Source organism: Pteropus alecto, unplaced genomic scaffold, assembly GCF_000325575.1.
Source record: "Pteropus alecto unplaced genomic scaffold, ASM32557v1 scaffold249, whole genome shotgun sequence".
Lineage (NCBI taxonomy): Eukaryota > Metazoa > Chordata > Mammalia > Chiroptera > Pteropodidae > Pteropus > Pteropus alecto.
Genome location: NW_006443132.1, coordinates 636355 through 663988, shown reverse-complemented (window position 1 = coordinate 663988; position 27634 = coordinate 636355). Strand labels below are relative to the sequence as shown.

The 27634-nt window shown below is 45.1% G+C and overlaps 1 protein-coding gene across 1 annotated transcript; it reads left to right on the top strand.

Moving 5' to 3' along the window:
- Window positions 1–1980: 1980 nt before the first annotated feature.
- Window positions 1981–27350, top strand: ITIH6 (inter-alpha-trypsin inhibitor heavy chain family member 6). Its single transcript, XM_006923686.1, is given in 19 exon segments — window positions 1981–2067; window positions 2070–2084; window positions 3180–3334; window positions 7918–8028; window positions 8837–9084; window positions 11186–11355; window positions 14144–14260; window positions 18723–18894; window positions 19617–20891; window positions 20894–21016; window positions 21019–21108; window positions 21111–21655; window positions 21657–21678; window positions 23577–23669; window positions 24605–24640; window positions 24822–24935; window positions 25896–26000; window positions 26003–26272; window positions 27139–27350. Coding segments are annotated over 19 exon segments (3960 nt in total).
- The last annotated feature ends 284 nt before the right edge of the window (window positions 27351–27634 follow it).

Here is a 27634-nt window from a genome sequence, read left to right as displayed (position 1 = left end):
ATTTCTCTGTTATTGTCTAAGCAGGACTGTTTTCTAGCTAGGCATCTCCCCAGTAAAGAAATTCTGACAGGAAACTTTGTGCGGACTTGGGGAAGGTGGCAACTGACAGACTATGGGATGCCCAAATACCAGAGTGAGAAGAACAAAGACTTTGTTCTGCCATAGCAAATGCCACAAGACAAGTAAAAACTGTAGTTAGAGGTTTTGCCTGAAGGTAAGTGCTAGAACTGCATGTGCTCTATGTGGGTGGAAAGGGCAGAGAGATGGGGGTTCTTACTGATGCTGGTGTCCTGTGTGCAGACCTTCAAGTAATTTCCTTTCTCTCAGCTGCACTCCTCACTTTTGCCCTACACAGTACCTGCAGACAAAGTCCAGAGCATCTCTGGGTTCCCACAGACAGACTGATGCCTATCAACTTGGCATCTCCCCATTCCTCCCCTATCTAGGTCCCAAGATGATGCAAGACAGGGTAAATTTCCCCCAGTGGGGAAGGAGACCAAGCTCTGCACCAAAAGAAGAGGGGCCTTTGGCAGAGAGTGTAGAAAGAATTCAACACACACACCAAAGTTAGAGTCAAAAGGAAAATTTATTAGAAAAGGGGTAACACTCCACAGAGTGTGGTCTCGTCTCAAAGGCAGAGAGTGAGATGGACAGTGAGAAAGACAGATTAAAGGTACTGTTCAGGGAATTCAGTGTATATATCATTCTTTAGGTCTTGTGAGTTATGGTTTAAAAGATTTTGTTAACTCATTTCCTTTAATACGGACATACAGTGAGGAAGGGGAAGGGGAAGAGTATGTAGTGTGAAAAGGTAAGAACATGTAGAGTGAAAGGCCTGCAGCAGTTCCCAGCCTTTAATCCGTAGATTCCACGTGGTTTTAGGCATAGAGAATGACTCTGTTGGTTCCTGTTTCCCCTTCACAGGTGTGGGGAATGGTTTGTTAGCAATCCTAGTATTAATCTTTCTTTGTTCTGCAGGTGTCCTCCTGGCCTGACTGCAGGGCTGATCAGCATATGAGTGTGGCTTGATTAACATTTTTAATTCTCTTGCCTCCTCCCTACATTACCTCCCCTACATAGGTCCCTGGAGGGACCGAGAGCTTCCCATACTTTTGATCTCAGTCTATCCTCATCCCACTCTAGTCCTAGGAGCTGACATTTACTGAACACTTACCATGTGCCAAGCATTCGGAAAGTACAGCTTCAATCTTTATAACAACATTATGAAGTAGGTGCTATTATTATCCTCATTTTATAGATGAGGAAACTGAGGCTACAGAGCAGTTAATTAACTTGCTCAATATTACACTGTCAGTAAGTGGCAGAACTGAGACTCAAATCCAGATAGTCTGAATTCAGTAGTTGTATTGTGAATCACTCTTATATTCTCAGTCCTGCCCTAGCCTGTCTTGGTCTCTGACTATTTTGGACATTGTAAGTTTCATGCCTGTGGGACCCCTAATTTTTATGGGAGCCTAAGTAAGTCCCTCCTATCTCAAAGTTAAAGTCAGTGTCAGAAAAGACCAAGATTGGGGTCTTGCCCCACCAACCCCTCTCTCATATCTGCTACCTTTTTAAGGTGATCAATGCTAAGTGACCTTTCTCTGGCCTCAGTTACTGGGCTCCTGTGGATGTTTATAGGAAAGAAAAACCTCACCCTAAGCCAACATAGCAAACAGACAGACCCAGCACTTTAGTATGTTTAGTTTCCATTCATCTTACAGCTGGATGAGTGAGGAAAGGGAGGCATGAACTAGCCCCTCTCCAGGCAAGATGCCAGCCCCAGCTCTTGGACAATCCTGGCTTGTGTGAGCCTCAATGCTACATTCAGAGCTTTCCCTATCCTTCGGGATAGTCCCTCCCTCTCAAGAGATTCTAAGGAGAATCAAGGGATACCTGGAGGTTTAAAAGAACAAGATTTTAGAGATCGAGCTCATACCTTCTGGACGTGAACAAGAGACCCAGGACAGAGGTGGCATCATGTCTGGGTGGAGGTGCCTCATCTCTGTCAGCTTTTTACTGACCATTCTCCTTGAACTGACATACCAGGGACCTCCTGCCCCAACCCCTCATCAAGCACAAAGGTCAGTTCTGGGATGAGAGAACAAAGCTCTGGGATTGACATGTGAGAAAATTAGCTCCTTGAGGGGAATAGGGGAAGGTTATTCAGTTTGTTTACTCAGTCCCAGGACTGATAAGCTATAGCCAGAGAAAAAGAGTTACTATTTGCTGAGCACATAACAGGTGCTGCACCAGGAATTTTAGAGTTATGATTTCATTTAATCCTTACAGCATCCCTCTGAGGTATGTTCAATTATTCTCATCACATAGAGGAGGAAACAGAGGCTCAGAGATAAGACACAGGAAGTAGCAGAACCCGAATTTGAACCTAGGTCCATCTGATTTGAAATGTCTTCATTTCCCACTGCCCCACCTGAAGAACAAATTGGATGTATGTTATGTGTGGGTAAATGGAGGGATCATGGCTTCAGAAAAGGTGAGGAAGAAGATTGATATCTTGCTGTGTGAACTCAGTCTCTGGGCCCAGTAAACACATCCATAAAATATGGACAATAATAGTACTAGCTCTTAGAGCTGATTTGAGGATTAAGTAAGATCGTGGAAGCCAAATGTTTATTGTGCTTTCAGTGTATGATTGCACTTATGAACTACAATTCTTTACACCCGAGATCCTAGAGACTATATATAAAATCTCACAGTGCCTTGCACAGAGAGTATGGCTCAATGAATGACAGCTGCTCTGTAATATTCTAAAGCATTGATGCTCAAGTAAAGTCCATAAACCAGCAGCATTATCATCATTTGGATCTTGTTAGAAAGTCAGAATCTCAGGCCCCACTCCAGACTTGCTGAATCAGAATCTGCATATTAACAAGCTCTCCAGAAGATTCATGTATACGTTAAAGTTGGAGAAGCACTTGTCCAGAGGTCCCTTGATTTGTGATCTTCTGTAAGTCTTTGGTTCTGAGACTTTGTAAAGCTCACTGAAACATTAGACGGGTCTGCAAAATGGACAACAGAGACACTGTTTTCTCTCTAGACCTCAATTTCTCCACCTATTCCCAGAGGCCTATCCAGGAGTCCTGGGTTCCCAAGTACTAGCTCATCTAGTCCAAGGATAGAGTCTACCTAACCCACCTCCCTGCCCTCTCTCCCAGCTGTTGATGATGAGTTATTCCATGCGTTCAACTGTGGTTTTCCACTGTGCTCACACCTTGGTCGCTTCTGTCCTGTTAAATCCACATGCCGAGGCCCATGAAGCCATCTTTGATTTGGATCTGCCTCACCTCGCCTTTATCTCCAATTTTACTATGTAAGTCTGCTTTCAAACTTACTACTTCGTTCATTTGTGTGTACATTCATTCATTCTTTTGTTCATTTTATCAGAGCATAGTGATGAAGAGCATGCACTCTGAGATCAGACTTTCTGAGTCTGAATCCTAGCTCTGCCCGCTATGGGACTCAGGACAAGTTACTTCTCAGAGTCTCATTTTACACATCTGTAAAATGGGGATAAAATTCAATCCCACCTGCAAAAGTTAAATTAGTTAATATATTTGAAAATATATGCTAAAATTAGTGGTGGGTGCATAGTAAGCTTTGATAATATTAGCTTGATTATTTTTTTAACAAACATTTATTGGTGCTGACTGTGTGATTTACACTGCACTGGGTACTACAGAAAGAGGAAGATGAATTGCACACAGTCCCTACTCCCAAAGAGTACATAGTTTAATGGGGGATATGAAAAAGGAAGCAGATAATTTTAATAAAGTATGCTGGGGAACAAAAAGAAGTGTGAATGTAGGATAGTGGGAATGGTGAGGCCTAGCAAGAGACAGTGGTCAGTTCCTCACCCCCAGGCAATGAAGAAAGCTTCACAAAGATAATGCCTAAACGGAGGCTTGAAGTATGAGATGTTCACCAGGCAAGAAGGGTGAGGACAGGACTGGGGAATATGGGCAAAAGGAATATAGGAGCAAATGTTCCCTCATTAGAGAGGAACTGCAAGTACTTCAGCATCATTGGAGTGTAGGGCACAAGCAAGGGTAGAGAGGGGTCAGAAATGATACTGGAGAGGTAAGGAAAGATGAGGTGGTGGAGGACTGCCAATGCCAGGCTAAATACCTAGTTCTTATTTGATGGTCTCCAAACTATCTTGTATTTGCATACCCATCAGGAAAAATTGATCATGTACTCCACAAATATGTATATTTGTTAATTTATAAATTATACGAATATACAACTGTGCAAATATATTAGGTACATTATAAAACGTATGTAAAAATATGAATAAAAGGTGAGAAAAAAACACTATAAGCAGAGTGTTATTCTTTTCCCACTCATGATTAGTCCCTAGCACCCCCTGGAGCATGAGCACCCCACTTTAGAAATAACTGGCCCATAAGGAGACTTAGCAAGGTTTTAAGCAAGGAGTGATGATAATGAAGTGGGAGTAGGCTGGAGGGGGTACAGCAGGGAAGCAGGGAGCTCAGTAAGAAACCTAGGGCAGTGAGCACAAGAGGGATGCTGAGGGTGGAGCAGTGCAGTGGCAGTGGGATTTGAAAGACCATAAGGGAGAAGAAATAACCTGATGTATATGGGAAGTAAGTAAATTGATTTCAGGTTTTCTGACCTTGTAGGTGACAGTTCTTTCCTTGAGATGGTGAATATGGAAGGAGGAGCAGATAAGGGGATGCTTAGTGGGACCTCGGTCTGCCCATATAGCACCTTAGTGTGAATTAGAAAAAGACGCCTGGCTTTGGGGAGAGAGACTCTGGACTCAGGGGTGAGTGAGGCTGATGCAGGTAAAGTTTCAGCCCTTGCTCAGACTCCTTCATTGGAGGGGGATCTTGTACTGTAAGTAGCCTGTAAGCCTCAACAACAGCCTGGGCTTTGTCATCTAAAACCTCCTGGCCTTAATGGGCAGATGGCACTCTCCTGGAGAGAGGAAAGTTTGGAAGAGGTGAAAGATATGCCCCTGGCCAGGGAGTTTAGAGGAGAGGTGTGAGATAGTCAAGGAGGGATTCCTGGAAGCAGGATTTCCATATGGGTAAGATCTAAAGAGACCAGGATCACTGCATGGAGGGGCAGGGAGACCAAAGGCAAACAAGCAGGCATAGGTTTGGAATACTGGGGCTAACTAGGGGAGGTTGTTGGTCAAATGATGCAAGGGCCAAGCAGTCAGGCAGAATTTAGATTTTTGTTGCAATAGAAAAAACACCAAAATAAATTTTTGTTTTAAATTAAGCAAAGCAGTCTTGAGGAAATGTTCCTGGGCAGACTCTGTGGAAAGTATGCTGGCTGGAGGTAGCACACACACACAGAGGCCCCAGTGTGTTTCTGCCAGACCAGCTCCACCCTACACCCCCACACTCCCCCAGGAGACCTTGGGGCAGCGCCAGTTCGGCCCACCCCGACACCAGCCCAACCACTAGTTTCAGCCACCTAGAAACACTTCCCACCTGAGTGGTCTCTTCTGCAGTCTGCATATGCTCCTTAAATTTTCCTGGAAGCTGATGCTTTGGTCCAGTAACAATCTGCCCCCACCACCCCAATATCTATGCCTCAGTTTCTCGATTTATAAAATAGAAACCGTCATTACTGCCTGCCTCTTATAGAGTTGCACTAATGTTCTCTAGGACACCAAACTATCTATCATCCTTAAAGGCCAGCTCTGACCCATCCCTTCACTTTTCAAGATTTATCCATGGCTTCCATTCTCCATAGAAGTCCACTGACATATAAATTCACTGAGTCTGGTGTTCAAAGCCCCTTATTCTCTAGGCCTACGCAACCACTCCAAACTTCTCTCCATACCTCCTTTCCCTGCCCCTCTACTACAGCCAAACCTGACTAACTACTTGCTGTTCCCTGAAAGACATTTGTGTTTTCCTACTGTCTGTCCAGAATGTTCATTCCACAAATAATTGTTGAGTGCCTGCTGTGTGCCAAGCCATATTCCAAGCACCAGAGATATAGCAGCAAATAAGATAGACAAAATCCCTGCCCTCAAGAAGCTCACAGTCCAATGGAGAAGACAAACAGGAAAAAATAAACAAGAAAATATATGTCAGTTTGTGGATGAGAAGTGCTACAAAGAAATAAAAAGTAGAGCAAGGTAGATAGAGAGTAAGTGGGAAGGTATTATTTTTGAATGTTCAAAGATGTCTCTCTTGAAGAAATGACATTTAAATAAAGATGTGAAAGAAGAGAGGGTATAAGACTTGCAAAGATCTGGAAGAAGAGAATTTCAGGTAAAGGGAACAGTAATTGCAAAGGCTCTGAGACAGAAGTGTGGTAAACAAATTTAAGTAACCAAGGACACCAATGTGGCTGTAGCAGAATGAATGGGGGAAGAATAGAAGGAGATGGGGTTAAAGAGGTAACAGTGTAGCCAGACTGTGTAGGACCATGGGAGCCTTGGTGAGGACTTTGGCTTTTAGTTTGAGTTGAAATTGGAACTATAGAGAATTTTGAGCAAAGAAGGGACACTGACTTAGGATTTAACAGGATATCTCTTACTGCTGCGAAAATAACATAATAAGGAAGGAAAGCTTTGGAAAGAGAAGCCAGTTTGTAAGCTATAGCATTTATCCAAGCAAAAGATGTTAGTTTGGACCAGAGTAATAAGAGAGTGGTGAGAGGTAGTCAGATTGTGAATGTATCTAAAGATAGAGGCAAAATTTCTGATGGATTAGATGTATAGTGTGTGAGAGGAAGAAGGGAGTCAAGCATGACTCTAAGATTTTCAGCTGAATAACTATTTCCTGAGATAAGGAAGACCAGGGGAGAAGCAGATTGGGGAGGTAGAGGAGATGCCAGGAACTCAATTTGGGATATGTTAAGCTTTAAGTGCCTATTGGACATTCTAGTGGAGATATCAAGTAAGCAATTGGATATACAGGTCTGGAGTTAATGGGACAGGTCTACACTTGAGATACACAGATTTAGGAGTAATCTATGTATAAATGATATTTAAAGCCATGGGGCTAGATGACTCACCTAGAGAGTAACTGTAGAATGAACAAAGGAGGGGAAGGGAAGGGGAATAGAGGGGAAGGGAAGGTCAAGAACCTAGGAAGAGAAGGAGCCAAAAAGGAGGCTGAGAAAGCATGGCCAGTGAGAATCATTTATCCAAATCCTCCCTTTCAGGTCGAGCACCAAGTATACTTCCTCTAGGACATTTTCTTGAAGACTTGGGCAAAAGTGCTCTCTCTCCTCTTTGAACTGCTTTACACTTTATTACCTTCATTAGAACAAAGGGAAAAACAGGAATAAGCAAGTCTGAGTTAGTATCCCATCAGTATCTGAGTTCCCCAAGGGCAAGGCATCCTCCCTAGTCAGGCCCAGATGCTTTTGTAGCAATTTGCACTCTGCTTTCACAGTTTTTACCACCTGTACCACCTACTATATTATGTACTTAATATATTTTTATTAAAGATACACGTTTTAAGATTACCTAAGTTAATCTTATCCTGAGAAACAATATCTGTGAGCTCATGGGTTCAATGTGCCACTTACATGTTTAATACACATTACAGTAATATATAATAGTTATAATTAAAATATCCATTTGTGTCCCACCTAAAAATATTTATGTGCCAAAGCATAAAATTCATTCAAGACTTTGGGAAACATAAAGTCCTAATACCAGGTTTACCATATGCCAACTGTGTGATCTCTATTTCCTCATATGACAAACAGATTTAATGATAACTGCTTCACTTGGTTTTATCTCCCTTACCTCTCTTATTTGTTCCTGCTCTCACTCTGGCTTTATGTTACTATTTTGCTATTTTTCTCTCCCTATTCCCCATCCTTCTCCTTCATCTTCATTATATGTCTCTTTCCTTCTTTGTCTCTGTCTGTCCTTCCTCTTTCCTGCTCCATCAGGACCATCAACAATACAGTCTACATTGCAGAAGTCAAAGAGAAGCACCAGGCAAAGAAAATCTATGAGGAAGTCCATCAGCAGGGAAAGACAGCTGCTCATGTGGGCATTAGGTAAGGCTCTATCCAATCAGAAGCTTGACGAGTTCATTTTCGCTGTGCGATCGGCAGCTTATACATGTTCTCACTGGGCCTCAGTCTACCTCTGTAAAGTGGATACAATGATCTCTACGTCATAAGATTACAAGATGATGTGAGTTAATGAATATCAAAGCCTGTAAGACATCAGGTGTTCAATAAATGGGAGTTTACTTCCCCATTTCCTTCCTCCTGCCAGTAGGATGTGACTTGTTTAAGAATTGATACCTTCTGGTAAGGTTATGTTCAAATGAAATTTTTTCCGAGTTGAATCCTGTTTCCTAACTGAATTCCATTCTGCTGGCAGAAATGTATTATCTTCCTTAAATGTTTCCATTCAGCTTCCAAAAGAGTTTCATCACGCACATAAATGTTACATATGGCTACAGCATACTGAGACAAGCTTAGTCTAAAGCATGAGGGAGGTCTGGGTACAAGGGGTTCTTTGAAGGAGAAGAGGCATCCCGCATAAATAGAAAACTCTTTTTGTAAAACAACTCATTAGTCCCTTATTATTTTATTCTAGATTCAGATTTTCACTGACAGTTTTCTCATGGGTAAACTACCTGTGACAGAATTTCTCAGGCAGAATATTTAGGAGGTTGAGTGAGGAAGAGAGACAGATTAATGAGTGGACAAGTGGGTGACTAACTGTGGGTAAGGGACTTAGTTGAACCAGAAGCCTGGTCATGTCTGCTGGGGCCGGGGGTGGGGGTGGGGGAGGCAGAATTAGATCATCTAACAATTCCCCTCCCCTTTCCACCCTGCTCCATGTCATGCCCAGGGACAGGGAATCTGAGAAGTTCCGCATCTCTACCAACCTGGCGGCAGGCACAGAGGGACCTTTTACCTTGGCCTATGAGAAGCTGCTGCAGGGGCACCAGGGCTAGTACCAGCTGATGGTAAGCCTGAGGTCTGGCCAATTGGTGACAAGGCTGAGTGTAGAGATCACAGTGTCAGAAAGGACAGGCATTGGATATGTTCAAGTACCACCTCTGAGGACCAGCCGCCTGTGCACCAACACGCATACAAGTATGCGGGCAGAACTACAGGTCAAGCATCAGACTGGCCATCCCTAAATGGGAAATGGCTCCTTTACCCTGGGATTCCCTCGAGTACTTCTGCTCTGTGCTAACTGCCAAGATCTCGCCCCATTCAAACAAAGAGAAGAGAGCATATTTGGAGTTAAAGATTTTTGGGTTACAAATGGTCTGATCCTTGTAAGATGTGTGAAACGGCAAATCCAATAACAACCCAGAGTAGTGACTTCCCTCATTGGAAAATAAAGATTGAGGGAGGGTTTGCTATTGTTGACAATGCTGAGGGTTGTGGAAGCCACAGTGGCCAAAACTTGCTTTCCTCTGGAATCACAACTGAGAATGGAAAGGCAGTGGGAGGACAGTATAAAGCACAGGCTGTCCTTGAGGATACCATCTCAGGGTCAGCGAGAAGTTCTAGCTGCCAGCCTTGCTTTAAATTTCATCCAGAGGTGTTCGAAGGCAAGACTGGCTACATCAGAATCACCATGTTAGAAATATAGAGTCCTGGACCCCTCCCATCTGGAGTCCGCTTCAGTAGGTTGGGGAGGGGCCCAAGAATCTGTTTCTGAGCAGTTTGCAGGTGAACTTGATGTCCGGCCAGATCAGAGAACCACTGAGCTGAACTACCCACCTCCTCTGAGAGATGAGTGGACAAGCACAGAGGCATCACCCATGACATGTGGCCACCTTCACCAACCTGTTTAGCTTGGAGATCTGGGCTAATTTGATCATGCAAACCCAGAGAGACAGTTTAGTGCATGCAAAGGAGAGAGACAGACACACAGACCTGGGTTCAAATCCCAGCTTTGACCTTCCCCTAAGGTGGGACCCCAGGCAAATCACTCAAACGCTCTGCTTCACTTTTCCCATCTGTACGGTGAGGAGATGCTATCTATTATGGCTCAGGACCATTATGAGGATTTGAGAGATTTCCTCCCTGAAAATCAGGTGCAGAATAATGAAGACTGGTGATAACTAATCATTGCATCATTGAGCACTTACTTACTAAGACACAGGCACAGCGCCAAACGCTTTACGTGAATGGTCTCATTTAATCCCCACACATGCTGGCTATGAGATAGGAGCTATTAGCATCCCCATGCTACAGATGGGGAGACCGAGGCTTAGAGGGTGTAATAACTTTCCAGGGCCCTATAGGCAGCATCTGAGTCCTTGGAGCCTGCACTCGAGCCCTGAGCTAAAAATGGCAGCTTCCCCCACCCCACCCCCACTCCTTAAAGGTTAAAACAGAGGGTAGAGCCAATCCTGTGGGGATAAAATAGAACAAAGACCTCTGAAAGGAAGGAAGCCAAGGGAATGTATGTAAGCAGGCGCCTCAAACAGTATGGGGGCTCAGATTGCCCCTAAGCTTCCTGACAGCTGTAGCAGGAAGGGGGAGGGCAGAATTCCCAAGTTTCCATTTTCTGGAAAAAGGAGGCACAGAGACATGTCTAAATGGACATTTGTCTTAGACTGAAATTCCAGAGGAGTTGATCTTGTGGCCAGCTCCGCAAACATCCGGGAGCAGAAATTCATCTGTGACTTCATGAGGCGCTAAAAGGCTTATTCACACACGTGATTCTGAGAGTCAGAAGGCGGAGGGGGGGAGAAAAGACATGACATCCTATCCCAGAAGAGAACCTTGACAGACTGCAATTTCCCACTGCGGTGAGGGGCATAGGAGGAAACCTAGGCCCCTTCTGTGTGTCTGTCTCTCTCCACAACACACTGCACACGGCCACTCTGGGAGGAGATCCGGGCTCCTGGTCTACCTGGGGACATGGCACTCCTTCAGAAACTGGGCCTCAAGATGGATGGCAAGTGAGCCAGGGCAAAGTCGTGCATGGGGGTCAGACCGCCAGAGCCGGGGAACTGGAGAGGGCCGGGCCTGTCAGGCTGGGCTTACAGGAAGAGGCAGAGCTGCTAGTAGGATTTGGAGAGGAAGGAGTGTGGCATTTGGGCAGGTGGGAGGCGCTGTAGGCAGGAGGAGCAGCAGGTGGTACAGATATTGCTCCTTTTGATGACCCTTTGCCAGGCTTTCCACCTAGTGAGCCCTCCATGCCATCCCATCCCAACCCTTCCCAACTATACAGGTGAGGGTGACTCGCCCCCATCTTCCAGAATTGAGAGGGGAGAGACCTGTGTCCGAATCACCTTCTGCCCGATGCTGCAAGACCAGTCTGCCTTCTCCAGCTCAGGCATCATGGCCGACTTTGTGGTCCAGTACGATGTAGTCATGGAGGACATCATTGGCGATGTGCAGGTGAGGGAACCAGGGGAATGGAAAGAGCATGGGCTCTGGAGACACACAGGTCTCGACAACAATCTGGCCTCCACAAGTTGCTCATTTGGATCTCCCTGGCAATCAGTGAGGACCAGTGAACATGAACAAGATATGTAGTGACACAACGACTTCACACCTTGGGAGGCACATGTGATCCCCCAAAGGGTTGGAGACCTGGAACTGTACAAATTGAATGAGGCTCCAAATGAATCTGCCCCTAATAGAATCAAGTCATAGTCACTCTTAACCGGTCCTTTTGGAAAGTGGACTATTGGCCAGCAATTGGTCTCTCGCACTCATGGGCTCTCGCACTTTCTGCAGCTCCGATACTCTGATGTTCTCTTGGGCTTCCTCGCTTTCTCTAAGTTTCAAAAATTCTTTTTGCCTCACTTGAGCCATCTGCCCAAACAGGGAGCCCTGAAATTCTGAGCTCCCGCACTCATGAAGAGCTACCAGAGAGGGAGAGCACTAACTTTATGAATTTATTTGGGGGGGGCAGGATACATCGGAGGCATCTTCAGACATCTAAGGGCACAGGTTCAACAGTGAGTGGGTATGCAGTCGTGGAAGGGGAAGAATGGAGAGCATTGGACAGGAGGAAGAGATGTGGGGTCATCGGTGGAGATTCAGCAATTGAAACCAAGAGAGCGAGCCAGATGCCCCAGAAAGGATGATAGAGCCAGAAGAGCAGATCAAGGACAGCAGTTGCTAAGGCAGAGGTTCCCATTCAAGGAGCTATTGATCTCCTCAGCCCTCAGGGTGTCTGGCCCCACCAACAGCCAACAGCCTGCTCAGAGCTCTAAGTTCCCATCACTTCCCTCCATTGTGCTACACAAACATAATCATTTTCTTGCATGCCATGTCTGAAAAGGATTGGGGAAGCACTGCTTAAGCAGGGGGGGCGGCGGGCGTCGAGATGCAGCCCAGGATGAGACTATATCAGATGGGCCAGAGAGCTGGTAGGAAAATAAGGAGAGTTCACCATCTCACAATCCCAGGGGAAAAGATTCTTGAAGAAAGCAGAAATAATCATCAATCGTGAAATTCACTGGGGAGGCGCAGTCCTATGAGAATTGAAACCCACCCACTGAGTTTGGAAACCAGCTAGTCATTGCTGCTTTTCGTGAGAGAAGGGTCAATGTGCAGTGGAGGTGGGAGCCAGTCTGTGGTGGGCAGAAGAGCGACGTGGAGATGAGAAGACCCTCGCAGGTGCTGATTTCATTACCGTGGCAGGCTACAGGGAGGAGAAAAGCTGGCTTGAAGTCTGGGTGGGGCTGGGATCAATGGGGGTTGTCTTCGTGGATGGAAAAGACACAAAAATTTTATATTCTAAAGAAGACCCTCTAGGGTGTGTGGGGTGAGTTGGAAAGCAGAGGCCTGACTGGTAGAAGAGGTGCTGGAGGCTAGGAGTATGTGGGGTCCAGGCCAGGACCATTTTGCCTTTGAGTAGAGAGAAGAGGTGTATGGGGATGTGGACCCTGTGCAAGGGTGAGGCAGGCAGTCCAAGGGACATGGCCTGTTGCCCTCAATTTTGTTCATGAGGAAGGAAGGGAGACGTTTCTTGAGAGTGGAAGGGCATGACGGCTGAAGTGAGAATGAGAGGTTGGTGACCTGGGTCATGCCTCTGGCTTATAGGATGTGAGGTGCGGGGCCACCGGTGAGCCCGGGACTGTGGACAGTTGGGCATGTGATTTTCCCAGAAGCTCTCACCTACCCTCCTCTGTATGAAAGGAACAGAGGAGGGCAGCTGGCCTCTGCCTTTAGCTTGCGGAGTTGCAGGCTGGTTGACCCAGGCCTTTGAGAACTGCTGTAGAGTGCCAGGAGAAAGTGAAGACAGAGCCTGCACATGCACTTGTGAGTTAATTCAAAGGCTGGGGTGGAAGAGAAGAGCAAGATGTCCTCCCATGTCCTCTGAGATTCCCTGAGAAAGGAGGAGATAGTGTGTCCAGCCTTGTGATCGGAGAGCGCCTGAATGGCAGAGAAGAGGTTAAGCTGGTTATCCCAGGGCAGAGCCTGCTTCAGGCTACTGGGCAGCACAGACCCTCAGCAAGCCCACACTTCCCTGGGCTGAGCTGACACTAGTCCTGGGGGCCCTCCCAGCTCCCCCCTCCCCTTCCTTCAGCTGTCCCAGCCCCCAGGCTCTGCAGAGGCAGAGATGGAGTGGGGGAAGGGGTCAGCAGCCAATCATATCTCCCACAGCCTTAGGCATCTGCACCTGGTCTAACCAATCCCCTCTGCACAACAGCTCACTCAGCCTCTGCTCACTCCTCCCCTCCTTGCTCTGCCCAGCAACAGCAGAAGGGAGGTTTAAGGAGGAGTGGGAGGAGGCCCTGCAAACTCCCAGCCCCTGGCAGCAGTGGAGCTGGGCCCCAGGCTTACTCTATAGAGGGAGGTTAAAACAATACTTTCAGTTCCTGGAGCCCAGGCACAATGTCCCTAGGGGCCCTCAAGACTGTGCAAGCCCAGCTCTCATGGACGGGAACTCATATATTACAGAGATCCTGCTCCTTGGAGCCTTGGGCCACAGGCCAGTCTAGATCACTCCACGGCTCTGGGGGCAGCTCCTGGACTGACAGTGTGAAGGCAGAGACACAGTTCTGGGGGAGGAGATGGACATTGAACAAACAACCGCACAAATGCCTATTTAACTAGAAACAGTGATAAGGCCTTGGAAGGAAAAGAGCAGTTTGTTATGTGGGAGAATAAGAAGGGGCCTGATTTAGACCAGCTTTTTCAGTTCTTATTGGTTTCATTTCTCTTTGTTCAGATTTACGATGGCTATTTTGTTCATTACTTTGCCCCCAGAGGCCTCCCACCTGTTGAGAAAAGCGCGGTGTTCATTATTGATGTGAGCAGCTCCATGTTTGGCACCAAGATGAAGCAGGTAACAAGGGCCTCGGGGACCTTTCATAGTTCTTCTAAGTCTCAGCAAGCAGACGATGCTGGAACATTGGTTCCCTGGGGCCAGAGGCCCTATATTCCAACGCCCTTGGATCTTACAGGTCTGGGTCTACCTTAGGGTCCTGGTACGTTACATATCTGGAGCCATGTAGACCTGGAGCCACAGAATTTGCGGAATATTAAAGCATTGGACCATGGGACTTGAAACCACTGAGATTCTCAACCACAAAACTCCTGGGCTCATAAGGTCTCAGAATCAAGTGCCTTTGAGCTAGAGTACTCTGTATCGTTAAATGTGAGTCAAGAAAAGTACTTATGTATTTTAGACTCTGAACATTTCTTATGCCACAGGTTTTTGCTTTTATTATTATTTTTACTTCAAAGCCAGAAGAACACAGTGTACTAGTAATGTAGTGCCTTGAAACCATAGTGTCCCGGTTCCATCTAGACTTACATCTTATAACCCTTGTATTAGAGTACCCTTCAAACAGAATATTGTAGCCATAGTCTGAAGAGATTTTGACTTTAGAGCCTGAATCTTTAGATTTCTGGAAACAGTATGTCAAACCTTAGTACTCTGGGGCTCTAGAATTATAACGCTCAAGTGTCCTGGGGCAGTATAGTCTTTGTACCTTGAATTTCTGAACCACAAAGCCCATGGGGCATAAGGCTAACCGATTTGTGTTTTACCAAAGTGTAACCAAATTGGAAGAAAGAAGTATTGAAAACTGTCTCCTTCTAGCATTCCATGTAGAGGAAGGGATATACCCAACTCCAAACCAGTTTAGCCTTCCCATCCCATTTAAGGCAGGAAAAATCTAAGGAGCACTTGTGAAGGTCATATTCCAGGGGCATAAAAGTCTGTGCTCTAAGGCTTGAATAATGAAATGTTCCTCCTCCCCCACACATTACTACCACATCAGCTGAGCTCCTCTGTAAGAATAGGAGGTTTCAGCGAAAGAATTGGAATCCTACACTTTAGTTATGAGAGAATCTTTAGGGAATCTCAAGACAACAGAGGAGAAATGAATCTGAACCCTATAAGAAATTTTAGCTCCTGACATCCGCAATCGCAGGAACCAGCAAACACAATTTAACTCTTAGCCAGATAAACATAAAACTTCACACTAATGGTCTATTTACTCAGTTCCTTTTACCTGATACATCATGTCTGGCTTTCAACAAAAAACTTACAAGGCATGATAAGAGAAAAAACAGAGTCTGAAGAGGTAAATCAAACATCAGAAATCAAATGCTGGAATTATCAGAGTGGGATTTTAAATAACTGACTAATATTCTAAAAGTTCTAATGGAAAAAGTGGACAACGTGCAAGAACAGATGGGTAATGTAAATGGAGATGGATACCCTAAGAAAATTTTTTTAAAATGCTAAATATAAAACACTGTAACAGGAATGAAGAATGCCTTTGATGGGCTCATTAGGAGACTGAACTTGGAATCAATGAGCTTGAAGATATGTCAATAGAAACTTCCCACCCTGAAAAGTAAAGAGAAAAAAAAAAAGAATGGAAAAAACCCAGAATATCCAACAACTGTGTACTATTACAAATGTGTAACATATGTGTAACAGGACTGCCAGAAGGAGAAGAAAGAGAGAAAATAACACAAGAAATATTTGAAGGAATAATAGATATAAATTTTCCAAAATAAATACCAGCCACCAAACCATAGGTCCAGGAAACTCAGGGAACACTAAGTAAGATAAATAACAAATAATCCACAGATAGGCATATCCTATTCAAACTGCAGAAGATCAAAGACAAAACAAAAATCCTGGGGGGAAAGCCCAGAGAAAATAACACCTTACTGATAGAGCAACAAGGATAAGAATTATATCAGACTTCTCTCGAGAAGCCGTGCAAGCAAAAAGAGAGTAGAGTGAAATATTTAAAATGCTGAAAGAAAGACAACTGGCCTAGAATTCTGTATACAGCAGCAGAATTGTTTTTCCAAAGTGAAAGAGAAATAAAGACCTTTTTGGCCAAACAAAAATTGATGTAATTGTCACTAGTAGACCTGCCCCACACAGGTAAATATTTTAAAAAGTTCTTCAGAGAGAAGAAGAATTGTATAGGTACTTGGATCTACATAAAGAAACGGTGTTAGAGAAGGGATAAATGAAGGTAAAATAAAATATTTTATTTTTTAATTATTTTACCTTACAGATAACAGTTTGTTCAAAATAATAATAGCAACAATGTATTTTGTGAACATAACTTATTCATAAGTGAAATTAATGACAGCAGTATTATAATGGGCAGGAGGAAGTAATTGGGAATACTTTGTTACAAGGTACAGATGCTCCTCAACTTACAATGGGGTTACCTACCTGATAAACCCATCATAAATTGAAAATATTCTAAGTCAAAAATGTATTTAACATACCTAACCTATCAAACATCAGAGGTTAGCCTACCCTACCTTAACCATGCTCAGAACACTTATATTAGCCTACAGTTGGGCAATTATCTTGAGTTTTATCTCAAGAATAATTGCCTAACAATAGAGCATCAAAATACATGAGGTAAAAACGGATAGAACTTCAAGGAGAAATAGATGAATCCACTATTACAGTTAGAGACTTCAATTCCTCTCTATCAGAAATGGACAGATCCAGCAGGCAGAAAATCATTAAGGACATAGTTGACCTGAACAGCACCATCAATAAATAAAATTAACATCTATACAATACTTCATCCAACAACAGCACAATACACATTTGTCTCAAGCTCACATGGAACATTTGCCAAAATAGATGGTATTGTTGTGAGCCATAAAACATCTTAACAAACTTAAAAGAATATAATTCATACAAAGTACGTTCTCAAACCAAATGAAATTAAACTAGAAATAAATACCAGAAAGATAGTGGGGAAAATCTCAAAATAATAAATTAAACAATACACTTCTAAAAACATAATCTGTCCCTGGTTAACAGGAGGTTTTTGGGAAAGACCATCCTCTATGTCTTAGCCCTCTCAGTAGAAACAAGAATATGGTGCTCAGCTCCCTATCCCAGAATGTGTGACCTATTCCCTGAGTTCAATCTAGGCAGCAAGGACTCTGATCCAGTTAGAAGCATTCAAGACATCTTCTATCACTTTAAGATGTAGGAAAAGGTGGGCCACAAATGGCCTTCCTGTGGTTTCTGGAATCCATACCGATAAAAAGGGTTGAAGGTATAATATCATGCTTAAAGTCACTGGATTTAACACCTCCAAAATATCAGTTTGAGTCCCTGGTCCATCGATGATTAGCTGTGTGACCTTGAGCAAGTCACTCTACTTCTTCTGAGCCGCAATGTCATCACTTGTAAAATGGGGATAATACTAGTATCTTCTTCATTGTGTTTCTGTGAGAATTAAATGAGCCGATGTATCTAAAGATGCATCTAAAGATAAGTGTCCTATAAATGATACCTAATACTAGAACTTACATACCCTATTTCCTGAACCTCTTATGTGCCTAGCCCTGTGCTAAGTACTTTCATGGAGAAGGGAGCCAAGAGAAAATAACATTCTAAGCCTTGTTCTCAGAGGGCTCAATATCTTGATAAAGGATGAAAATATTTCACATAAGACAGTCAGTGAAAAGTCTGGGACAGGGAACGTCTGGGTGAGACAAGCATGGGTCAGAATAGGCAATCGAGGAAGGGCTTCCCAGAGAAGGAGCAACTGAAGGAGTAGTGAACATATGAATAAGTAAGAGGGAAGTTGGAAGGTCTACTATCTAAAGGATACAACAAGAACACAGTTGTGGAGATAAAATGGAATCTGGGTTATCTGAGGGCTGGTGAAAAGAGCCACCTGGAAGAAACAGAGGGTGAGGTAGAATAACAGATTATATGAAACAGACTAAAGTATGCAAAGTCATTGAAAAATACCTATAAAGACCTGGAATCATAAAGCTCTTAAACTTTAGGGTCCTGGAATCATTGAATCCTGAGTCATGGGGTCCAGGAACCCTAGAACACATGAATCCTAGCACTCTGAAAGCGTAGAACTTGAACATTACAAACCACCACTGTCCAATAGAACTTTCTTGATGATAGAAATGTTCTAAAAATCTGAGGTTTCCAACACAGTAGCCACTGGCCACATATGATCATTGAACACTTAAAACATGGCTACTGCAAGTGAAGAAACATAATTTTATTTTTTTCTTTGATTTTAACTAACTTACATTTACATGTAAATAGATCCATGTGACTAAAAGCTGCCATTGGACTTGCAGTTCTGGGCGTTGGACCTTAGAGCCTATAGAGCGTTTTGACCTGAGAATCTTAGACTTTCAGAGTGCTGGAGTCAGAGAGTCTTAAAACCATACAACACTTAGACATTAGTAACTTGTATATAAAGAGCCTTTTGGTCTTGAATAAGACCTCAAGTCTTGGTCCATCTCCTTGACTTATCCATATCCCACAGACTAAAAAGGCCATGAATGTGATCCTTGGTGACCTGCGGGCCAACGACTACTTCAACATCATCTCCTTTTCTGACACAGTTAGTGTCTGGAGAGCTGGAGGCTCCATACAGGCCACCGCCCAGAATGTCCACAGTGCCAAGAACTATCTGGGCCACATGGAAGCTGATGGTTGTGTTAGACCTACCCACCCATATGGGCAAGCTGAGGTGATATGGGAAATTCTTGAAAGGCTCCCTTCATACCCCCATCTACTTCACCTCTCACAATGCTTGGAATATCACTATTATATTTTATACAAATATGTGCCTTGTGTTCTTTTTCCTAGTGGAAAGAACATAGCTGATTCTCCATGTATTTTAGGGCACATTCCTCTTTGGACTGGAGTTTCCTCCTCTTTAAAGCACATGCGTAGAAGAATTTGCTAAGGCTTTTTTTTTTTTTTTAAATCAATAATCTAGATATTTGTTTCCAAACATTTGAGAAAGTTGCTGTCCTGATTCTGGTTTTTGATCAATCCTCCTTCAGACAATTACTGACATCTCACCACCACCACCACTTCCTGTCAATTTAGCCCTTTCTTTTCCTGTAGCATGGAGGTGGGGGTGCTATCCTTGGGGAGCTGCCAATCCGACTAGTGAATGAGAGATCCCCCAAGGAAACAGAGCACAGTCTGATATGGCGAGTGATAAAAGCTAAGGACATGTGGGTTCCACTATCAGATCTCAGGGAGCCTTGTGGGGGTGGGGGACTTGGGAAGGATAAGCTGCAGAAACAGTCTAAGCAAAGATAAGGAAATAGGACTGAGCCTGGGAGGTTGGTGGGGTGCCCAGTGTGTCTGCAGTGGGGGTAAAAGTAACTAGAAAAGATGGTCTCACATTCTACTCTCCAATTAGGGACCGACATCAACGCAGCTCTGCTGGCAGCTGCTTCAGTGCTGAACCATAGCAACCAGGAGCCTGAGAGGGGCTCTAGTGTGGGGAGGATCCCTCTCATTATCTTCCTGACAGATGGGGAGCCCACAGCTGGCATGACAACTCCCAGTGTGATCCTCTCAAATGTCCATCAGGCACTGGGCAACAGTGGATCCCTTTTCAGCCTGGTCTTTGGGGATGATGCTGGCTTCCCACTGCTCTGTCACCTGTCCTTGGAGAACCAGAGAGCAGCCCAACTCACATATGAGGACACTGATGCAGCCCTACACCTGGATGGTCTCTATGAGGAGATCTCCATGCCTATGCTGGCGGATGTGCATCTGGACTACCTGGGTGGCTTGGTTGGAGCCTCCCCTCGGGCCCTTTTCACCAACTACTTTGGTGGCTCAGAGCTGGTGGTGGCGGGCCTGGTGCAGCCAGGTGAGCAGGAACTGGGCATCCACCTGGCAGCCTATGGCCCCAAGGGTCAGCTTCTCGTGGCCCACCACAGTGAGGTGGCCACCAACAGCAGCCAGAAGGCCTTTGGTTGCCCAGATGAGCCAGCTCCCGGTATAGCCCACTTCATCTGCTGCCTCTGGGCCTATGTCACCATTGGAGAACTGCTGGAGGCACGCTTCCAATCCTGTGACACCACCACTCGCCATTTGTTGGCTGCCAAAATCCTCAACCTGTCCCTTGAATACAACTTTATCACACCTCTGACATCACTGGTCATGACACAGCCCAAGGAGGCCAGTGAAGAGTGTAGGAGACAGACTTCTACCACAATTGCACCAGGTACCATCATGACCTCATCCACCAACAGACATGGCCTAGGGACAGGCACAGCCCAGCCAGGTTTGGTGCCCAAGGTCTCTCTCAAATCAAAGCTTGTGAAACCAAATTTCTACTTATCTTCAACCGCTCCTGCCTCTACAAAGAAGATGGCCAGTTCCAAGGAGTTGGAGCCAATGGGTCAGAGCCCTAGTACTCTATCTACCCCATCACATCCAAGGCCTAAAATTTCAGCACAACACAATTATGGCACCTTGGCTCAGCCAATTCTCAGGACAAAACCTGCTGCCCCCGTGCCCTCAAATTCAGAACCCCTATTGCTTCTGAAGCCCAGCACTCCAACACATCAGAATCTTGAAATCCTATTAACCATGAATTCCAAGACACAATCCCCACCTTTGAATCTTGGCACCCCAGCCCAGCCCAAAGCTGGCACTATGAAACATGTCACTCCACTGCATTCCAACCTGGTGCTCCATCACAACCTAAAATGGATGCCCCATCATATCTCTAGCCTGGGGTACTCACATCACAGTCACCCAAAAATCTGCCATGGCTCAGTCCTGGGACTTCCATCCCCAAACATCCACACACACCAGACCAAGGGTTCCCACTCCCAAGACTCCAAACAACCTGTTACACCCTAGACCTACGATCCTCTTGCCCAAGGCCCTCAAAGTCCCATCACCCCTAAACCTAGTGTCCCACCTCGCCAAACTTTCCCAAGCTTATCACTTTCCAAACCTAGGACCTTAATCCCCAATAAACCCAACTTCCCATTATCCTCCAGACCTGCCAGACCCGGGCCCCCACCTCCTCAGAGCCTAAGCATATTCCCAAGCACAATCTCAAATCCTACAATTCCCAGAAGTAACATGATTACCTCTGTCCTTGGAGAACCCCTCCCTACTCCCTTTCATCCTACTTTGCCCTCTCTGCTGCCCCCTGGAAAGCTCTGGCATCAGCATGACCTGCTGCCAGGGCCCCAAAGCACAAGGCAAATTCTGGGGCCATCTGTGTCAGGAGTCCCAACAATGGATCCACCCAACAGCTCCAGGCCTATATCAGAAAACAGCCCTCTGAACCCGCCAGTCTTGCTGCCTTCCAGCACCCTCCCTGAAGCAGTCAGCCTGCTCCTTCTCCCTGAGGAACTAGAACTGCTGCCTGAGTCAATAGTGGAGTCCAAGTTTGTGGAGTCCTTGAACCCACCAGCTTTCTATACGTATCTTCCTCACTCCTGATGAAGATGGTGAGTGCCACAGGCAAGAGGTCAAGACATGAGGGGGAGGTATGAATGGAGAGCACCAGAAACTTCGAGTTTACAAGGCTTATGCAGATTTCAGTGATAATACAGCTGCTTGCTTGCTTGCTTGCTTGCTTGCTTGCTTGCTTGCTTGCTTGCTTGCTTTGAGACTTTCAACTAGCTCCTTAACTTGTCTGGGCCTCAGTATGTAGGCAAAGAATTAGAGGCCCTGGGAGAAGAGGGTTGTTAAGACTGGAAAGGCTGAACAAAAACAACCTGGCCAAGCTGTGGCTTTGACATTTGTTTTGTTGGATAAGAGAACTGTTCATGCTTCCCAAGCAGGGGAGGGATGTGTGATTATAAGTGGGAGCATCACTGGGCAAGGCAGGTCTGATTGGTTCTTTCATGCTCTGTGAATAGCACTATTTAACAAAAGGGGTATAAAAAATTAGGAAGATGATGACAATTATCTTTAAATTTCCCAAAGACTGTGAAATAATAGCAGTTAACATTTTTGAGCTTTTCCTGCGTGCAGCAACTGCTCTACATGTTGAACCTGTAGTCCCTCATTTAATCTTTACAAGAAACGATTAATATCCATATTTTACACATGGAGAAACTGAAGTACAGAGAAGTGAAGTAACTTGCTCTATGTCACACAGCTAGTAAGAGAGTTGAACCTACATAATCTGGTCCCAGACTGAATGTGCTTTGCCTCTCCACTATTCTGCTTGACTGAGAGGAATGACATTTCTTGGGTGACTTTATGGGGCAGGATTAGAACTAGTTGGGGTAATAATAAGTCACAAAGATACAAATTTGGGCATGACATCCTCAACATGCCCCTCTCCCTCACCAGCCCCCTTCCTAATATTCCATCCATCTTCAATTCCTGATAATGTTACCTCTAATATACTTGCCAAATGTGCCCACTTCTCGCCAACCCAACTGTCACTATCCTAGGTCAGACTACCATTTCTGTCACCTAGAAAACTGTTTCAGCCTCCTCATTGGTCTCCCTGCTTCCTCTCTTGAGAGGATCTCTTGGCCATTCTCTTCCAGCTGCCAAAGGGATCTTTTAAAAACATAGATTACATCATGCCCCTTCCATACTTAACCCCTAAGGATTTCCCTTCACACCTAGAATGAAGTCCGAAGTCTTCTTAATGGTCTACAAGGCCCTTCCTGATCTGCCCTCTACCCCAAACCTCTCTGACTTCACCTCTCTCACTCACTCTTTGAACTCTAGCCCCATTGTCCTCATCTCTGTTCTTCCAATGGACCCTGGCCCCACTCCCACCTTCACTCAAGGATCTCTTTCAAGTTGTTTCCTTTGCTTAGTAATCTCTCTGACCTGCTTTACCCTGTTCCATTTTTACCACCCCTACTTGTTCCATAGCCACTCACACTTCAGCTCATGACTTAGATCTTAGCTCAGAGGTCCTTCCCACCCACCCTCAGCACCCCAGACTACATTAAATGTCTGCAACTCCTTCAGTCACTCTGTTTTTCTAAAAGCATTTATCACACAAGTAATTATGATTTCATTCATGTCTGCTTCACTGACTAAAACATGAACTTCATCAGGTCAGAAATCATGACTGCCTTTTTTACTACCATATCTCTGATGCCTAAACAGTGCCTGAATGAATGAATGAATGAATGAATGAATGAACAAATGAATAAATGCATAAATGCTGTGAGGGAGAATTTTGAACATAACTAAACTTGAAAGACTAGGATGCTATGGAGAGCATAAGGTCCCAGTCTTGGCAATATGCAGGTCAAATGGGAAGACCATGAGGACTCTTCTGGTCAGAAGGAAGATGTGTCCTTTGGTAAGCCCAGGACATCATTGCCCTGGGAGTGTGAAAGATTTTTCTTATTTCTTTTGTGCTTGGCAGGAAATCCACATTGGGAAAGCAATTCTGAAGAGATCCTGGGAGGAGCTGGAGGCAGCATGGACTCTCAGGGAAGTTCTGTGCGTCCAGAAAAAGGTGAACAAGGAGCTCTCCTAGCAAAAATCCCTAAGCTTTCATTTCCATTCTCATAGGCATTACATAAGCCCAGAGGAGAGGCAATATATTAGTTTTCTATTGCTGAATAAGAAATTACCACAAATCTTGGTAGCTTAAAGTAACATCCATTAATTATCTCATAGTTTTATAGATCAGAAGTCTGCACATGGGTTAGTGGGATTCTTTGCTTACAGTCTCACAAGACTAAAATCAAGGTGTCTATCAGACTGAGTTCTCAATCTCATCCATGTTCATTCAGGTTGTTGGCAAAATTCAGTTCTATGCATTTGTAGGACTGAGATCCCTCTCTGCTTGCTGGCTATTGGCTGGCTGGCAGTCACTCTTAACTTCTATAGGCCACCTGAGCCACTTTCAGGTCCTAGAGGTCTTCTGCATTCCTTTCCATAAGACCCCATCCATCTTCAAAGACAGAGAATCTCCCTCACATCAAATCTTTTTCACACTCCAAATCTCTGACTTCTCTGATTCATATTTAAAAGACTCATATGATTGGGTCAGGCCTTACTACGGGATAATCTTTCTATTTTAAGGTCAATTGCACCACATAACATAACCTATTTATGGGAATGATATCTTATCATATCACAGTCCTGGGAATTTTATAGGTTGTGTACACCAGGGAATCTTGGAGGCCAATTCTACCTACCGTAGGCAGAGAGTAAAAGAAAATAGGATAAGAGTTAACCTGGAAGGATAACTATAAATTGATCCTTAGTAGCTAAGGAAAAGGAAAACATTCCAGTGGCAGGAAAACAGAAGCAAAGACTTACATGCTGAGCTCAGAAATTTAGCCCTTATCTAGGAGGGCATGACCCAGAGGCCAGGGTGTCCCAGAGTTCCAAGAAATATAATAGGTCGGTCCCTTACCAACACGGTCCTCCTCTCCTTTGCAGGCATGTTGCCAAGCATCTTCACTTTCTCATCCTCAGGTAAGCCAGCTAATCTCACTATACTGTTTGAGTGTAAGACAGCTTGTGCACTGGGACTGGAGCTGGACTCTCTCTGTCTGGGGAAATAGACATGGCCTCCTACCTTCCTCCCTCCTGCACTCTCTTCTCCTCCCATTCCTTCTAAAGCCAAAACTTCAGAGTTTTATCTCCTGCCTTATAGTGGATGGAGATCCCCACTTTGTGATCCATGTCCCATGCTCAAAAGAGAGGATCCGCTTCACACTTGATGGGTGCCCAGGGGACCTGCTACAGCTCATAGATGACCCAAAGGCAGGTGAGAGCCCCAAGGACTCAACCCCATATAACACCACAGCCATATATACTCATGTCAACACCCTCAGACATTTGTGGACTAATACAAACACACAGCAGTGCATATCACATATACACAAGCAAACACGCAAATGAAAACATACATGAATACATTCAAACACCAAGACACTCACAGATATACACACACAGACACACACTAGGGCATATAGTAAACTCACACAAATACACACACAGACACATATTTTCACACTCTGCACACCCACACAGGTAACATACAAATATGCACTGATACACAGTGACACACAATAAATTCCCAGATATATACAATGGCACATACATCAACACACTGACATACATGCACTGATACCCTAGATACATCTTAATACCCAGGAATTCAACACACACAGGCTCACATACTCTACTACTCTAAACATATAAAACACACCAATGCACACAAAAACTCATCATGACACACCCTGATACAAGCACACTGACACCCCTAGATATATATCAGTATCTAACAACACACAACCAGACACATACAACATAAACTATTCACCGAGACATGTAACACCAACATATCCAGAGATAAACATAAATATACAACCAAAAAAATACACACTTCAACATAGTACTTTCCCAAAATATGCAGAAGCACTGATAGACCCAGAGATACTCATGTAAACATAACCAAACACAGACATTTACACACTCAAAGGCAATCACACACAATCAAACAGCCCTACTGGGGTGGGCATGTGCCCACATAAATGTATGCCCACACACTTCATAGGAAGGAGCACCTAGGTGAGTTATAGTAGAAGCACTTTCCCTAGGAGCTAGCTTTCTAACCACAAATCTGTACCCAGGCTCTGAGAACTCACTCCTTTCTGTGCTGTGAGTGACCACATAAATGACCATGTAAAGACCATCCTCCAGACCCACACTCTCCTCCCTTCAGGGCTGCATGTGCATGGACAGCTGCTTGGGGCACCACCAAGGCCAGGCCATGAGGACCAGATTCGCACCTACTTCCAGATCGTCACAGTCACCACAGACAAACCCAGGCCTACACTATCAATATCACCCACAGTTCCATTTATGTGCGAGGCGAGAGTACCTTGCTTCTCTCCTGGGACCAATCTACTTTGCTGAGGAAGTCCCAGATAGAGCTCCATGTGGCTGCTGCAGCCCACCTCACCTTCCGCCTTGGGCCCCATCTCGAGTTCTTAGTCCTTCAGCACTGCAGCAGGCACTCTAGCACCCTGCAACTACCACACTTGGGGTTTTATGTGGTCAATGGCTCAGGCCTCAGTCCCTTGACTCATGGCCTGCTGGGTAAGTACTACTGAGGCTGAGAGGGGCCAGGGAGCATCAGTACCCTCTCTAACCACAAAGAGGAATCAGACCCAAGCTCTGCCCTTGGAGAGCTCCTGGTCTGGGAAGAAGACAGACCCAGACATAGATAGTGATCCAGGAGCTATCAGTGCTAGTTAGAAAGCTGCCCAGGGTGCTGGAGGAACCCAGGGTGGGACACCTCACCCAGCCTTGGAGTTCAAGAAAGATCTCCTGGAAAAGAGAGACCCACAGTCTGAGAGGCTGAGCAAAAGTAGCAGAGGAAAGAAATGGAGGTTAGAGAAGATGGAGCAGGGGTGATCAGAGTAGAATGCTAAAACAAGGAACTTGGCTTTATCCTGAAAACAATGGAGAGCCATGAAAGGTTATAAGTAAGGGAAAGACAATCAGATCTGGGAATAACAAAGATCCTTTTAGAGGCTTCTGTGAAGGGGGATTACAGAAAGTCAGACTGTAGGTCAAGAGACACAGGGCAGAACCTGAGACAGAGGCCCACGCCAATGATGAGCAGTGATGGTTGGGTTGGACAGATATTTTTTACTTCCTCTGGGCCTCCCCACTCCTCTCCTGTCCTTCCTGCAAATCTGCCCTGTCATCGCCTCCACAGCTGACTGTGTCTCTTTTGCTGCCATCTCATCCACCTTGGCTCCCTACTTTCTTATACACCCCTGTCCCATCTGGCTCTACCACATTTCCCACAATTCCTAGCCTTTTTTCTCCTCTAGACTTTTGCTGTCTGTCGTCCTTCTCACTTTTCCTTCTAAATTTCCTGCTGTAGGCTCCTTTCAGCGCTCTCAATGGGGACTCAGGCCACTGCCCTGACTGGTGCTGCAATCTTTCTCCCTCAGGACAGTTCCAGCATGCAGACATTCAACTGGTAGCAAGGTCTACAGGGCCATGCCTACGGAGGCACCAAGGCCCAGATATACCTGTAGTTCTAGGAAAGAAGCTGCTGAAGGATTCACCAAGGCTGCTGCCCCGCTGGGCTTCCTGCTGGCTGGTGAAGTGCTCTCATGTACAGCAGCTACTGCGCCACCCATACCTTGCCTATGTCCTCTGATGGCGCCTGAACCCCAGAGCCAGGAGACCTGAGTTTAGGAAACCCAGAGGGCAGGCATGGGGTGATCTAAGAACAAAGACCTAGGGACATGAAGACACACACAGGGAAACACACACTCACACATACACTATGTGACACATACACAAGGACACGCACACACAGACATGCAGACCTACGGACCTAGAGACTTAGTTAGATACTCCTGCCTCTTCAGTCCTTCCTGTCTCCAGTCTCCATTCTCTTCAATCCATACTTCACACCAGCTTTAGAGGTGGCTTTCTTAA